The sequence below is a fragment of the Amblyomma mixtum genome, chromosome 2 (assembly GCF_055824585.1).
Source record: "Amblyomma mixtum isolate Tamu chromosome 2, ASM5582458v1, whole genome shotgun sequence".
Classification (NCBI taxonomy): Eukaryota; Metazoa; Arthropoda; class Arachnida; order Ixodida; family Ixodidae; genus Amblyomma; species Amblyomma mixtum.
In genome coordinates this window covers 148,113,333-148,127,009 of record NC_143013.1, presented here as the reverse complement: position 1 = coordinate 148,127,009, position 13,677 = coordinate 148,113,333, and the positions used below count along the sequence as shown (strand labels likewise).

Sequence of the window (13,677 nt, the reverse complement as noted above, 5' to 3'; positions counted from 1 at the left end):
GTACCATGGTTGTCATGGTCACCCGAGGTGCACCGTCAATGGGAGAACGCTCACATGTGCAGACGGCAACAATCTATATTCAATGGCGCGCGCGCGCGCGCGGGGGGGGGGGGGGGGGGGGGGTGCCGTTAGTTTGCGGATTAAGTGGTATCTATAGGCCGTGAAGTATTTCCGCGGGGGCAACTTTCACGTAGTGTCAACTCTTTATAAAAGAAATCGAAAGGTCATGATCCTTGACTGCCTGAAATACAAGTTTTCTCGAACACAGCGTTTACAAATTGTCATTTTGTAGCAGACGCGCTCAATTCCTTTAACCTTCTATAGCGTGCATTTTGATTCCAGCATGCCTTTTATTTATGTCACTGTATAATTGTAACAGAGCACATTATAACTACTTCAACTTTTTTTTTCACGCATGAAAAGAAAAATATGTAGCCCAAAAGTAGCCACATAGCCAAAACGAAATTTCTGACGCCAACTCGGACAACAAGTAGCCCAATTTGGCTATTAATAGCCCAATCTGGCAACCCTGGTTGACGCAAGTCCGGGGAAGATAAGGAAGAGTGCGTCTTTCGGAATGTTTCTACAATGGCGTTTTAATTCCACTATATCTTCTAAATGGTGCTTTCATTCATTTTGTTTTTCATTCTTTTACCTAAGTTTATTTACTCATTTCATACTGCCAGCCTGAATGGCAGGCCTTAAGCAGGAGTGGGTGCTACAGAGCAAGAAGGTATACCGTAATACAATGAACATTCCGTCGAACAAAGGAAGGCGTGAGGATAACGTGTACAACGGATATAAAGATTTGGATAAGACAGTGCGGAACACTGCTGTGTTTTACGGAACGCACTCATAAAAGAAGGCACTGTTGAACACTCAACCGCACTTGCAGGTAGGTCATTCCAGGTACAGACTGTGCGCGGGAAAAATTACGCTTTAAATGCATTTGTCCTACATGAAAAATTGCTCACTTCCTTTGAATGAAATGATCGGGTTTGTCGCCCGGTAACTGACTGAATATAGGTATTTTTGTGTATTTGATTACGATAAATGAAGTAGAAGAGTTTTATTCTTCCGTGGTAATGTCTTACCTGCAGTACCTATAAATTGGCTGTTCGTAAAAGGGCTGATGGGGATGTTTTCCAGCTGCAACTATTATAAATAAACCTGGCACACTTACGCTAAACATTCCCAAGTTAGGTAATATTGATCTTTGTGTGTAGGTCCCATAAGACTGCGGCATATTCTAAAATAGGTATAATCAAAGACTTGTATACAAGTAGTCTGATTTCTGTCATTGATTTGCCAGGGGCTCTCCTTAAATATGCAAGTTGCTTCGTTGCTTTGTTTACAGTAAACGTTACGTGGGTGCTCCGTTTCACGCCTTATGTAATTACGACTCCTAAGTACTGGTAATAACTAACCTGAGATAAGACATTGTTATCGATTGTGTAGGGGATCTTTAAAGGGTTAACTTTGCGCGTCACGTTCATGGCTATTGTTTTTTGTAATTAATAGATATTTGCCAAGTTTAAAACTAGGCTTGAATTTTACTCAAACACACTCTTAACAGCTCCTGATCGTTGCGACTTAATTTCTTATGATAAATAATGCAGTCATCGGCGAACAGGGGTATTTTAACTCATATATCGGAAGCAATGTCATTTATAAAGAGTAAGAAACGCAAGAAAAAATGGTAGCGCCACAGAAGGGTGTGGAGTCCGTCACGGCACTCAATTTGTGCAGTGCAGAGTTGGAGTCGTGTACAGGATTCCGTTCTCGTGCGGCCATTTCTACGTGTGCCAAACAGGCAGGTGCCTCAACGATCGCCTGCTGGAACACGCTAATTCTTTGCGAGGCTCCTGTTCATCAGAACTGGCTGCACATTGCAAATCCTGCCTTTGCACTCCGTACTTTGACAACACTGTTGTGCTGTACCGCCATAAAGAGCAACTAGTACGGGAAGTAGTAGTGGCGTATCATATCTGCACAGAAGTTGACTCATCTGTGAGCAGCACTTCGATGGCCTTGTCTAAGCGCGAGATATGTCTTATGGAAAAGCGTGGGAGCCTGTAGGTGCTTACTTTTCGGCAATGGTTATTTCCCTTCTTTTTATGTTAGTAGTTTTCGATGACGACGTGAGGCTGTGACGCAGCGATTAGAGATTATTTATGTGATTTTCCGATTAAAACAATGAGTTGTAAGTCAGCTCGTGTTCGTGTCTCTTTTTCTGGTCCTTCGTTTTAGTTGCTCTGTCTCGTTCCTTAAAGAAAAATATTGGTCCCAGGACGGAACCCTGTGGAACACCGGATTGCACAATGGCAGAGTCCGAACTAATTCCATCAATAGATACTATTTGAAGCCTCAATGATAGGTACGCAGCTAGCCACGCGAGCAGTGAATAATTTTTAAGTATAGGTTTTAGCTTTAAAAGCAGTTTGGGTTTGCACACACGATCAAAAGCCTTCTCGAAATCCAGAAATATTTTGCCTGTTCGGCTACCCCTAATAGGCATAATATTGTTGGTAGTTATTGCTAGAGCGAGTAATAGGGTTTTCTTTATTTCCTGATATCAACAAGCCACCAGTTGAGACATCTAGAGTCACCGAAGGTCAGGTTTGGTTTGGTTTAAATGGTTTAACGTCCCAAATTGCAGATATTGAGACACTCGTTGCGTAGGCTAACCGGCTGTGGCGTTCGGATGCTCAGACTAAGGAGGCGGGATAGAGTCCAGGCAGCGGTTTCCGCATTTATATGGATGCAAAATGCAAGACCGCCTGTGCGCTGTGCGATCTCAATGGGCCTTAAAGATTCCGGGAGGGGGGCGGGGGAGGGAGGGTCTAAATTAATTCCCAGCCCTCCACTACAGCATCTCTGATAGCCCACCTGGACCTCATGTTCTCCACGTGTCATACCATACCATACCATACCATACCATACCATACCATACCATACCATACCATACCATACCATACCATACCATACCATACCATACCATACCATACCATACCAAAACATCATATCCCCAGATTTCGCCTCTTAGGTGGAATGGACGAACTTTCTCGGTGTAACCTAACTTACCGACGAAGAAACTCATCTTCATTAGTGATCATGCCTAGGCTTGTAGTGACAGTATCACTGGAACAAAACATAAGCGTTTCAAATGCTCATACTAGAAAAAGGACCATCACAATGAGTACCAATGCCACCCAGGCTTTAGTTAGGCTTTAAAAAAGCCCGTACGAGTCAGCACGAAGCTCCAACGTGACCTAATGCACAGCCGCGCGTCCTTCTTCAGGGCACTGGCAGCGGCACCACGAGCGGGGCGGGCAGTGTTCCCCACGGACGAGGAGTGAAAAACCTTGAACAGGAGAGCGAAGAGCCGCCTCCCCATTTCGATCTACCGCCTGCTTTCGAAATGGACATGCCTCTTCCGTCCGAAGCAGACACTACCTCTGCCTTGCCTCCACCTCTTGACCTGGACATGCCCCTGCCTCCTCCTCTGGACTTGGACATGCCCTTGCCTCCTCCTCTGGACTTGGACATGCCCTTGCCTCCTCCTCTGGACTTGGACATGCCCCTGCCGCCGTCACCACGCAAAGGCAGTGCACCCGGCGGGTCGCCTCGTCCAGCGGTGGACGAGCCTCAGCCGAAGCCAAAGAAAGGGTTTTTCAGGTTTCCCTTTTTCAAGAGTGGAGGAGAGCCGCCACCCCAGCCCCCGCAGCCGGAGGAGCCTGCGTGAGTCAGCGGCCTTTAGTTCCTTCCCTCTTTGTTTGTAGTCAGCAATGCCAGCCCTGCGAGGCGGGCAGTAACTCGCCTCGCCTTTTGCCTCGTCGCCGTTGGTTTTTAGCATGACTGACAGCCAACGGGTGCATTTCGCCTCATGAAGTGTCACTGTGGAGAGACATGGTGCTACACATGGAATATAAGTGTCATTCCAAACATACTTTTTCCAGCAACGTACTGTGCATGGGTTTCCCTCCACTATTTTTCTAAGGTGACGCTGCCGTGCCCGCCTCCTTGCACGACAGGTGCTTCTCTTTACAGACGCACGACGAACTTCGGTACGATACGGTAGTTGCTGTGCTAGCATTTTGTGAGCCTACTCAGAGGCGCACGTACATTCTACCCTGTCGTGCCTCAAGAAAGACACGATCTGGTTCGCTAGCGTTCTTAAGTCGAGGACTACGCTGATTAAATACAGTGCTCACAGCGCACCGCACGGAAGGTGTGTCCGCAGATGGTGAGCTCACATATCTGGACTGGCTAGAATACACCGGCACGTCTCCCAACTTTTCGCTCAGTGCAAATCACGCCGGTATCGTACTGGAATTCTCGCCGCATAGGCAAGACGACTGTTCACGCGTGTACAGTGCGAAGAGAGATTTAGGCAAGTGGAGTGAGCCCGTCGAACTTAGTGTCCGGCTATGATTTTTGCAGCGGATTTCAGTGGAGGTGATCGTGTGGCGCTGCAGGAGTGACTCTGAATGCGAGTGTCACTCGTTTAAAATGTCACTCGTTTAAAATGTAAAGTGTCACTCGTTTAAGTGCCTGAGTTTTTGTTAGTCTTTCTCGTCCGTGTTCCGACCGCGCTGTTGTTGTCAAGATTTGGAACCAGCAACTCAGCCACTGTATATTAAGAGAGTTTGGCCATGTGACAGTTTTATGGCCACAAAAATTCAGAAGCTTGAGCTATTAATTTTTTATACGTTGGTGTGCAAGCTACGAATTAGTCGCTGCGAAAACACCGCAGTGTGAGCGCGGTCAGGCGTGTGGAAGGAGTTTTGAGAGAATGAAGGTTTCTTTAGCACTGTAATTCACGGTAGTGCGAGTGTTATACAAAACAAATTGTGGCGTATTTCGAACAGAGGTACCAGAAATAAAACCTACCGCGTATTGATTCGCTGTTCCCACAAAGGTCGATTGTCTTCGCATTCGTGCGACTTTTAAACCTATTACTCCCCACCAATCAAACACTGCTACGTATCAAGGGAAAGATAGTCAAGCGCGTACGATAGTCATTGGTATTATATTCCGTTCCTTAGACTGACGTAGTACATATATTGCCCGTATTATCGTAATTTTTACAGTCAAGAGAAATGGCCTTGTAATTTTTCTTGTCAGGAGAAATGAGCCTAAGTGGGAGAAAGCTCGCACCTTTATATAGTTGGACAAGGTAATATTTGTTATTTCATTGAAGTGCTGAGCATGATGTGAATCCTGAAACCCTCTCGCAGTTTTTGGGACAAAATTTTCTCATTGTTGAGACGTGATGGATGCGCAGTAGCGTTAAAGTTTGACAATAATAAAGAATATATAAACACCTTTGGAATGCGATTAACATAGCGACAAGAAAAAAACTCTACTTGACCATGCAGACGGTGGGCATAAAATGGCCCGTTCAATCTGCTTATGGCAATGTACAATCGCTGGGCGGCTGCGTACAGTTGTGTGGATGAGGGCGACGTGTTCGTTGTGGTTTGCAGGTATCTTTAGTTTTAGCTTTTCAAGAAGTAGGAAGCTTGGTTTGGTTTGGTTTATTCGGGTTTAACGTCCCGAAGCAACTCAGGCTATGAGGGACGCTGTAGTGAAGGGCTCCGGAAATTTCGACCACCTGGGGTTCTTTAACGTGCACTGACATCGCACAGCATACGGGCCTCTAGAATTTCGCCTTCATAGAAATTCGGCCGCCGCGGCCGGGATCGAACCCGCGTCTTTCGGGTCAGCAGCCGAGCGCCGTAACCACTGAGCCACTGCGGCGGGGAAAGAATTAGGAAGTATTCGAGCATTTGACATTATCGAGTTTTTGTAGAGGACTATGTATGAAACCGTTTTGCTTTCCATAATTTGCTCAACTACGCGAGGAAGTAGGTTATTTTGAGACTTAAGTGGTGCAATATTGATTATTGTAAGTATATATTACGGAGCGCTTTACACATGCTCGTTGTTCGATTAGCGCTGCGCCGTTCCAGGTGCGCCTCTTCTCGGGTTGCGGGTTTCCCAACAACCACCGCAGTCGGACAGAATTACATTCCTCCGCTCCATCCATGCTCTCCCTCCTCTTTCCACGGTAACCCCTCTTCGGATGGTTCCCGTGGCAGCCAGCCTAATAACACTCTCTTGTAACTTGTAATGCCATCAAAAGTTATGCACAAAAAAATGGCCTGGCTTAGCTTATGGTTAAGCCTAGGATGCGAAGCATACTGCCGGCGGAGGCTGCGCGTCCGCAAGCGAGCGCACGAGTTGAGCCCCAGCTTTCACAGCTGTTGTGACTTCAGCGCCCCTAGCGGAAAGAGCGGGAGTTAGGCCGCCGGTGGAGGCTGCGCGTCCGCAAGCGAGCGCACGAGTTGAGCCCCAGCTTTCACAGCTGTTGTGACGTCATATCACGTGGTGCGCCGATGTAGGTCAAGTGGTAGCTACGCAGCCGCGCGCGGCGCAGCAAGGAAGAGCTCGGTTGTGCGGCTAGTATGCTTCGCATAAAAGACGCCACGAAGAGAGAAGACACGACAGGACAGGACACGACGATGCGCCAAAAAGCACGGCAAGCCCTTTGTAAGATGCGCGAAAGGCTAGATCCCAATAACGTGTGGAAAGGCCTACTTTGGTCAAACAGGACGCTGCGTGAATGATCGTGCAAGGGAGCATGAGCGCAGGGTAAGTGACAAGGAAAGTGGCACGAATTTGGCCGAACATTGCCGAAAATGCCAGTGCAGGCCGCGACTGAATGACATCAAGATTCTTGGTCAAGGCAGCAGCGCCGTGACGCTAGAAATAATAAAATCTTTCTTAAGAATGCGCAAAATTGCGTCAGCGATACGTCTCTTACCTTGTATAGAAGCGTGTCAGCGTTCTTAAGATCTGTCTTGTAGGGTATGATGGTGTTATCACGCTTGCCAGGCATCCGCTGCGCGTGCATCTGATCGTCTTATATTCAGAGGTGTCAACTTCTGAATAAACCAGTTGTTAGTTTGCCCTGTCATGTATTCTCTCTTCGGGTCGTCTTTTTTTTGCGCAGAACCTTTCATGGCATTACAAGTATCAAGCCAACTAGCCCGACAACATCTTTTGATGAAGTTCACTCTCTTCTAACACTGTCGCCATACTGTCCTCCTTGCACAGTAACCAACTTCCGGTTGCACATTCACCCACTATTGCCGTACTTTCTCCCTTCCACGGTAACCACCTCTCCCTGGTTACGCATTCGTGAGCTCTCTCCCATACCCTCCTCCTTCCACGGTAACCGTCCTCTGGTTAGGGATTTCTCCGCTCTTGCCTTGTGCACCTACGATAACCGCCTTTCGGATGGCTCCTGTTACAACCATCGTCCGGTTACGCATTTCACCGCTCGTCGTATCCTCATCCTCCTGCGGTAACCACCCTCCCAGTGGCTGCCTTGACAACGCACCCCCCGGTTACGCAGACAACAACACCGACGCTAAACTCAGGAACTATAGGTTAACAGCTGTAGTTGCAATAATGCCTCTAACTTGATTATCACGTGTTGACTAAAGGTGCCTAACAAATTTTGAGGTGCCCAAGCAACACAATGGGCAATCGGCGTTCCACAGTGGGATAATCGGAATTAATGTCAAGGACATACAGCTTTTTGAGACGCATCGAAATGTCCTTACAAGAGCGTTTCTTTAGGGCGTACACAATAAGCCTGCGGCCCTAACAGATGCTTGCTGTCATATTGAAAATTTCCGCCAGTAGCGAATTTGCATTGCAGGTGCAGCAGCCATTTAGTATTAGCGTAACACTATTTGAAGTATGGGGCTCCTAATCTACGCCACTGGCACGATGATTTTGGTTACTGCTGCACTATAGGAATGCTATAATTTCCTTTGTCCAGCAGAACGAAGCTCCCCATAAAACCTTGTTTTTTTTTTTGTTTCGTGCTGCCTCATGGTAGTTTGTTACTATTGCTCGCAGTGCGAGATATATTATTGCCTGCGCTCCCACCTTTTTATGCTATCTTTTTCCTTTGTGAGGCGAGGAAACATCAAGTGTACGGGCTGTATGGTGCGGGAACTTCATCGCGGGAGCGCGCCAGCTGACGCTATCTGCTTCGCAGGTCGACGACAGCCGAGCCGGTGACGAGCTCCCAGAATCCCGTCGCGGTGTTCAAGGATCAGCCTCCTCCGAAGGCCTCCCTCTTCTCTCGGCTGCGAGGTTTCATGCATAAGGCACCTCCCGAAGCCAAGCGGTTCGTGCCCTCAAATGGTGCTCTACTGCGTTTTTGTGCACGGGGTATTCGAGCAAGAGGGTTCAGCTTAAGTAAAGGACAACGCAACGAGCTATGGAAAACAAAAAGGATAGGTGTAACGTTAAGAGATCGGAAGTGGGCAGAGTGGGTGAGAGAACAAACACAGGTTGATCACATCTTAGTTGAAATCAAGAGGAAGAAGTGGGCTTGGGCAGGGCATGCAATGCGAAGGCAAGATAACCGCTGGTCCTCAAGGGTAACTAACGGAGTGGATTCCAAGAGAAGGAAAGCGTAGCAGGGGATGGAAGAAAGTTAGGTGGGCGGATGAGGTTAAGAAATTTGCGGGGACACAGTGGCCGCAACTAGCGAAGGACAGGGTTAATTGGAGAGACATGGGAGAGGCCTTTGCCCTGCAGTGGGCGTAGTCAGGCTGATGATGATGATGTACCAGAGCTGTGGGACTCCGTGTTTGAAGGCGCGACCTTCGACGAAAAGTACGAAGAAGGAACCAGTTTTCGTTAATTTGGAGCTGCGGTTAATTTTTCAAATCACGGCGATAGTGCAGAAGATGAAACTGGGAAAAAATTGGTGGAAACACTTAATAATGCTTACATGCGGGAATGCGAAAGCATTGCTCTGCCTGGGTGCATTGACACCCCCCCCCCCACACACACACGCACATTTGACGCCATCCTGAATGCTGTACGACGAACGCTTGGATCAAAATTATGATACGAAACTCTGTTAAGGCATGCAATTGAAGGTGCATATGTCGTCAGTTCGAATCCCTCTCGCAAGCTAGCCTCCGATTTGACTAGCACATGCAATCTATATGCAACGGGAAATCGCATGACACCGCCCAGGGCGCTGTGCGACACCCAGTTGGGTCACAATTTTGGTACAAATGTCGCATGAAGGTCGGCCAGTCGTGAGTGTATGTAGAAGAACGACATGTGTAGGATTCTCTAAAGTGGCGGTGCTCGGTTTGCTGTGTGCGTCAAACGGCCGCTTGATGACGTCACCCTGTTTTTCTTGCCATCGCTGGGATTTCCTGTACCATACGCGAGTAAACACGCGCACACACGCCGCCGGCTTTTCTCTCAATGGGACTAGTAATGACTTCACATAAAAAAGGATAGTAAGCATGCTCCTGCTTCTTGCATGTATCATTGACGCAAACTGAACCGCGGAGTTGGATCAACTTAAATAAAACAGCAGTAGTGAAATGTATTAATAGCGCATCATTTTTTAAACTGCCGCATCCGTGTGTCAGATGTACTTTGAAGGAAGATTGCAGGTGGCCTCAATAGGCGGACTACAGCTCTGTACTGACTAAGAGATTGCTTTGAAAGCTTTTGTAAGGTAGAAAGGAACGAGAATAAAGTTTAGCTGCCGCCATCACCAGCCTTATCCCCTTCGCTTCTGCCGCGCGGTCTCCGCCGTCGTCCCAAGAGGAGAGGGTTCTTTCGCAAGACGTTGCGAAAACGCGTGAGCGGCGGCGGCGGCCGTAGAAGAGACGGCCACCCTCGCCACCATTTTTACCTTTCTTCGCAGCCGTGCGCAGTGCACATTTGAAAAAAAAGGTATAAAAGGCGCGCTTGCCAATAGAACAGGCGCAGACACTCGCAATGGAAGGAGAAGAAGAAGCAACAGTCGGACGGCGCAGAAACACCGATCCAGAAGTGGTAGCTTGGGAGTTGGCTGAAAAGCAGCGAGAGCTTTTCGCTTCGGGATATCCAGGCTTAACCTTAGCTTAGCCACAGCCAATTTTTTTCGACATGGGTGTACTATTGGACTCACTTAGAAACAAATGAGAACACTGAAAAAACAAACGGAGGAACCTCTCGACACTCGGCTTCACCCACAGCGTCCCATGTATCATTCGTACAGGCGGGCTAAAATATTCCATGTTTAAGTCGAAGTTTCTCAGCAGGGAAAACGTCGTTCGGTGTTGAGAAAAAGTCAGCAGATGCACCAAATGACGAGCTACCGGTTTGTCGCAGCTGCGAAAACCCCTCGGAGTTGTCTTCAGCGTTTCTTTCGGAGCGAAATCGGTTGTGCACACAATGGACTCCTGGATGACGTTTATAAAGTTTAGATTCAGTCCGCATTACATCCTCCCGAGTTTTCCACCAGTCCTAGATATCTGCGAGGGGTATTTCATGGTGAAAATAAGTCTGGGAGCATCGGTGTCATGAGGACAAAACGAACAATGTACAGTCTATGCTAAAGTCCTTTATTTAGCACGAGAAACGTCCCCTAAAGCACTGTTCTCGAACAGTTTGTATATTTATGGGGCAGAAACTGAAGGGTTACTGGGGATGATTACCTAGAGCACCTAAATTCTTGTTATTTTTTAGGATAATATTTGGTGACGGTAAATATGAACACTGTGCCCATAGAGATATGTAATGTGCTGTAACGACAGCGCTGGAAATATACCTTGAGAGAAGAATATTTTGCAGCCTCTCATTGAGGAAACCTTTCTTACATTCGGTATCGAGCGCGCTACACGAGCTGCTTCGGTTCTCCTGTGAGGAGCGTTTGTCGTGCTGCGGGCGTTCCCACCAAAGCGAACAGATAATAAAAGAACAGAAAATAATGTTCAGAATTACCCTGGCGTCATCGTGCGTTGCCAGTTTCTTGGTAGGTGCAATAGCATCGTCGGCGCTATGACTTGTGCTACATCATGCGGCAGTGCCTCAGTGTGGAAGCTATGTGTTTAGTAAAAATTGGCGGGGGCTTAGCTTTGGTTAAGCCTGGTAGGTTGAGAAAGCAGGTGTTTTATACTGCATATGCAGCGCCTCTAGTGGGAAGAACGCGGCGCGCCGTGGGAAGCGGCCGCCGTTACCCGACGAGCCGAGTTGATAGCCCATCTCTCGCTGCTGGTATGACGTCACGCTCTGACGTCAATAGGCATGGTATGACGTCAGGGGTCATTCTAAAGGTCAAACGTGCCAAGTGGCCGCCGCTACGCGAAAGGCCAATCTTGGGAGTAGTATTGCTTTTGCAATAAAACTTAAGGTGACGGTTATCGACATTGTTATGCTGAGTGTTCATTTTCATCAAGTCGACGATAATTTTAACCTAGGACTCACCTTTTCAAGCAATGAATGCTTCCTTCCCTGCATAAGGCTGAAGTCCGTCAACAATATCTGTTAGGTTTTTTGCTCGTAAATAAGACAATATTTCTCTTCCAGAGCTTAATACGCCGACCTTTGCGTTACAATTCTACCGATCTACTGATTTCTGCAGTGTCTTGCTGCGCAACGCATCTGTGTGTGTAATTATAAACAGGCATAATGTAACACTGCGGTGCCATTGTGCGCCCGCGCTCGCTATCAGGGATGCTGACCAGACTCCGGACCACATGTCGACCATTCCCGAGGGCTACCCCGTCACCGAGACCATCCAGGCCGCGGAGGAAGCGCCCACCGCGGCGGCACACCCGGATCCCGAAGAGCTGCCGTTTGCCTCGCAGCCACCGGTGCAGGTTTATCAGGCCATGTCCGGTAAGACTTGTCCAACTGGTGCAAACGACGCTGTACTGCAATCAAACACGAACCGAATACATGCACCGAAAAGGTCCTGCAAGGACAGAACACAGAAGCAGAGAAGGAGTTTTCTGCTTGACCTCAGCGATTTTAAACTAGGTGCTCTCCAAGGCTCAAGTGTGCTTCGGGGTGCACGAAGCCGGTATAACCCATGTCTTCTAACCGGCCGGGAATATGGCGAGGAAAATTACCAAAGAACCTTTTCTATATTCACAAAAACGGCCTGTTGAATGATAAATCTCTGTGGTCATGTTATGTTTCCTAAATGAGTAGGACAGCGTTCGCCGGATTTCTTTACTCAACGAATTTCAGGTTTCAATACATTGCAGGTTTAGAGCTCAGACCGTACAACTACTTTTGCTAATAAGCACGAGCTGTGCTAAGCTACGGCGATCATCTCAACTTGGTGGGGGGGGGGGGGGGGGGGGGGTGTAGGTAGGAGCGAAGTCATACGTATTGAATTTGTATATTGCAGCCGAAATATTATTCACAGTACACCTAAGGGCCCTCGTAAGAGCGTGATAAATTTAAGGAGGGATGGGAATCATTGGATGGCATAATGAAATATACGCGAACTGTAAAGAGAAGCAAGGAAAGATGCGCTATCTCCTGATAGCGTATCTTTCCTTCTAGGTCATAATTAAACAAAATAATGCAGCACCAACAAAAGGTTTTGAAAAACAAGTGAGGGTACATAAACTGCAAAGATATGACAAAAAATGCAGCTCAGAATACCAATTTGCACACAGTGTAACAACACGACGATAGAACCCGGTATGAAACAAAGGAAAAAGATGATTCCGGAGAAATAATAATCCGATTTTAAGCAATGAATGAGAGAGTACCAAGGAACAATAATTGAAATATTACAAGAGTGCAGTATTCGAGGTTTTTAATAATACTACGCGACAGCAAACTGCACGGCATGTTAGTGCCTTATAGAGGCGACAAGTGAGCCAGGTGAGGAAGTTTCTTCCAAGCGCCCTAGCTGATGCTCGCGTTCTCATTTACACTGCTTCCTTCAGAAGGACACACGCCATGGCAGACGACCTATTTGTAATAAAGCGGTGAGAAGGATATATACGTGCAGGACAAAGAGATGTAACTGCTACGCGCTTTCCCTTTGCCTTTCGTATTACTGGAGCTTACGCATGCGAAACGTAGTTAGGATAATGGAAAGGCCAGCGAGGAAATTCGATCATCAGCACGCTTCAAGTATTGCCTTTAAAGTGAACCATTTTATGTGCACTAGTCCGCTCTGATGGGAGAACACAGTCACGGCGGCCTGAAGTGGTAATGTAGTCAACGCTTGAGGCGCTAGAAGTATTAAAAAGCTTTCTTTCAAAGGCACCTTTCTGTCTTTTTGTTGTCTGCTTCCCCCCGTTTTTGAGCAATCAGAATGTTTTCTTTTTTTGTAAACAGAGTGCAGTAGGGTGTTTGTCCTCGCGTAGAGAATAGCGTAGCAGACAACGCTTGCATCGGAAAGGATTCCCTGTTTCCCCGCTTATCGCCGTTAAAATGCGTTGACATGCTACGATGAGGACCATATCGATTAGGTGGTTTGGGAATAGCAGGGCGCTGCGCGCTTAGGCAGAACAATAACGCCCCTCGGGTTATTCTCCCGGGGGGCAATATACCCGAGGGGAGGTATTGTTCTGCATATGCGCGCTGGCGCCTTACTATTCACTTATCTCCATGGGCGTCCGGAAGAGGGGGCAAAGTTGGGCGGTTGCCCCCCCCCCAGAAATTGCGGATATTATTTATGTACTAGTAGAAAACAAGTACACAGCTTGATTAGAACGCTTAGCTGATATTAGGTTTTCGGATTTTGCTTATTGAGTTCAATTCTTTGTTCATTATTAAATTCTAATGTTTGTTCTCTAAGCGTAGCACTAATTTGCTGCCTCTAATTTT

At 47.4% G+C, this 13,677-nt stretch overlaps 1 protein-coding gene across 1 annotated transcript in view; it reads left to right on the top strand.

Annotated features, from left to right (window-relative positions):
* LOC149361212 (uncharacterized) overlaps window positions 1–13,677 on the top strand; it is a 46,070-nt gene that overhangs the window by 18,466 nt on the left and 13,927 nt on the right. Inside the window, exons 6-8 of the mRNA XM_089568020.1 lie at window positions 3,302–3,741; window positions 8,078–8,209; window positions 11,555–11,721. Coding sequence (XP_089424146.1) covers window positions 3,302–3,741; window positions 8,078–8,209; window positions 11,555–11,721 — 739 coding nt within the window. The remainder of the gene's footprint in view (window positions 1–3,301; window positions 3,742–8,077; window positions 8,210–11,554; window positions 11,722–13,677) is intronic.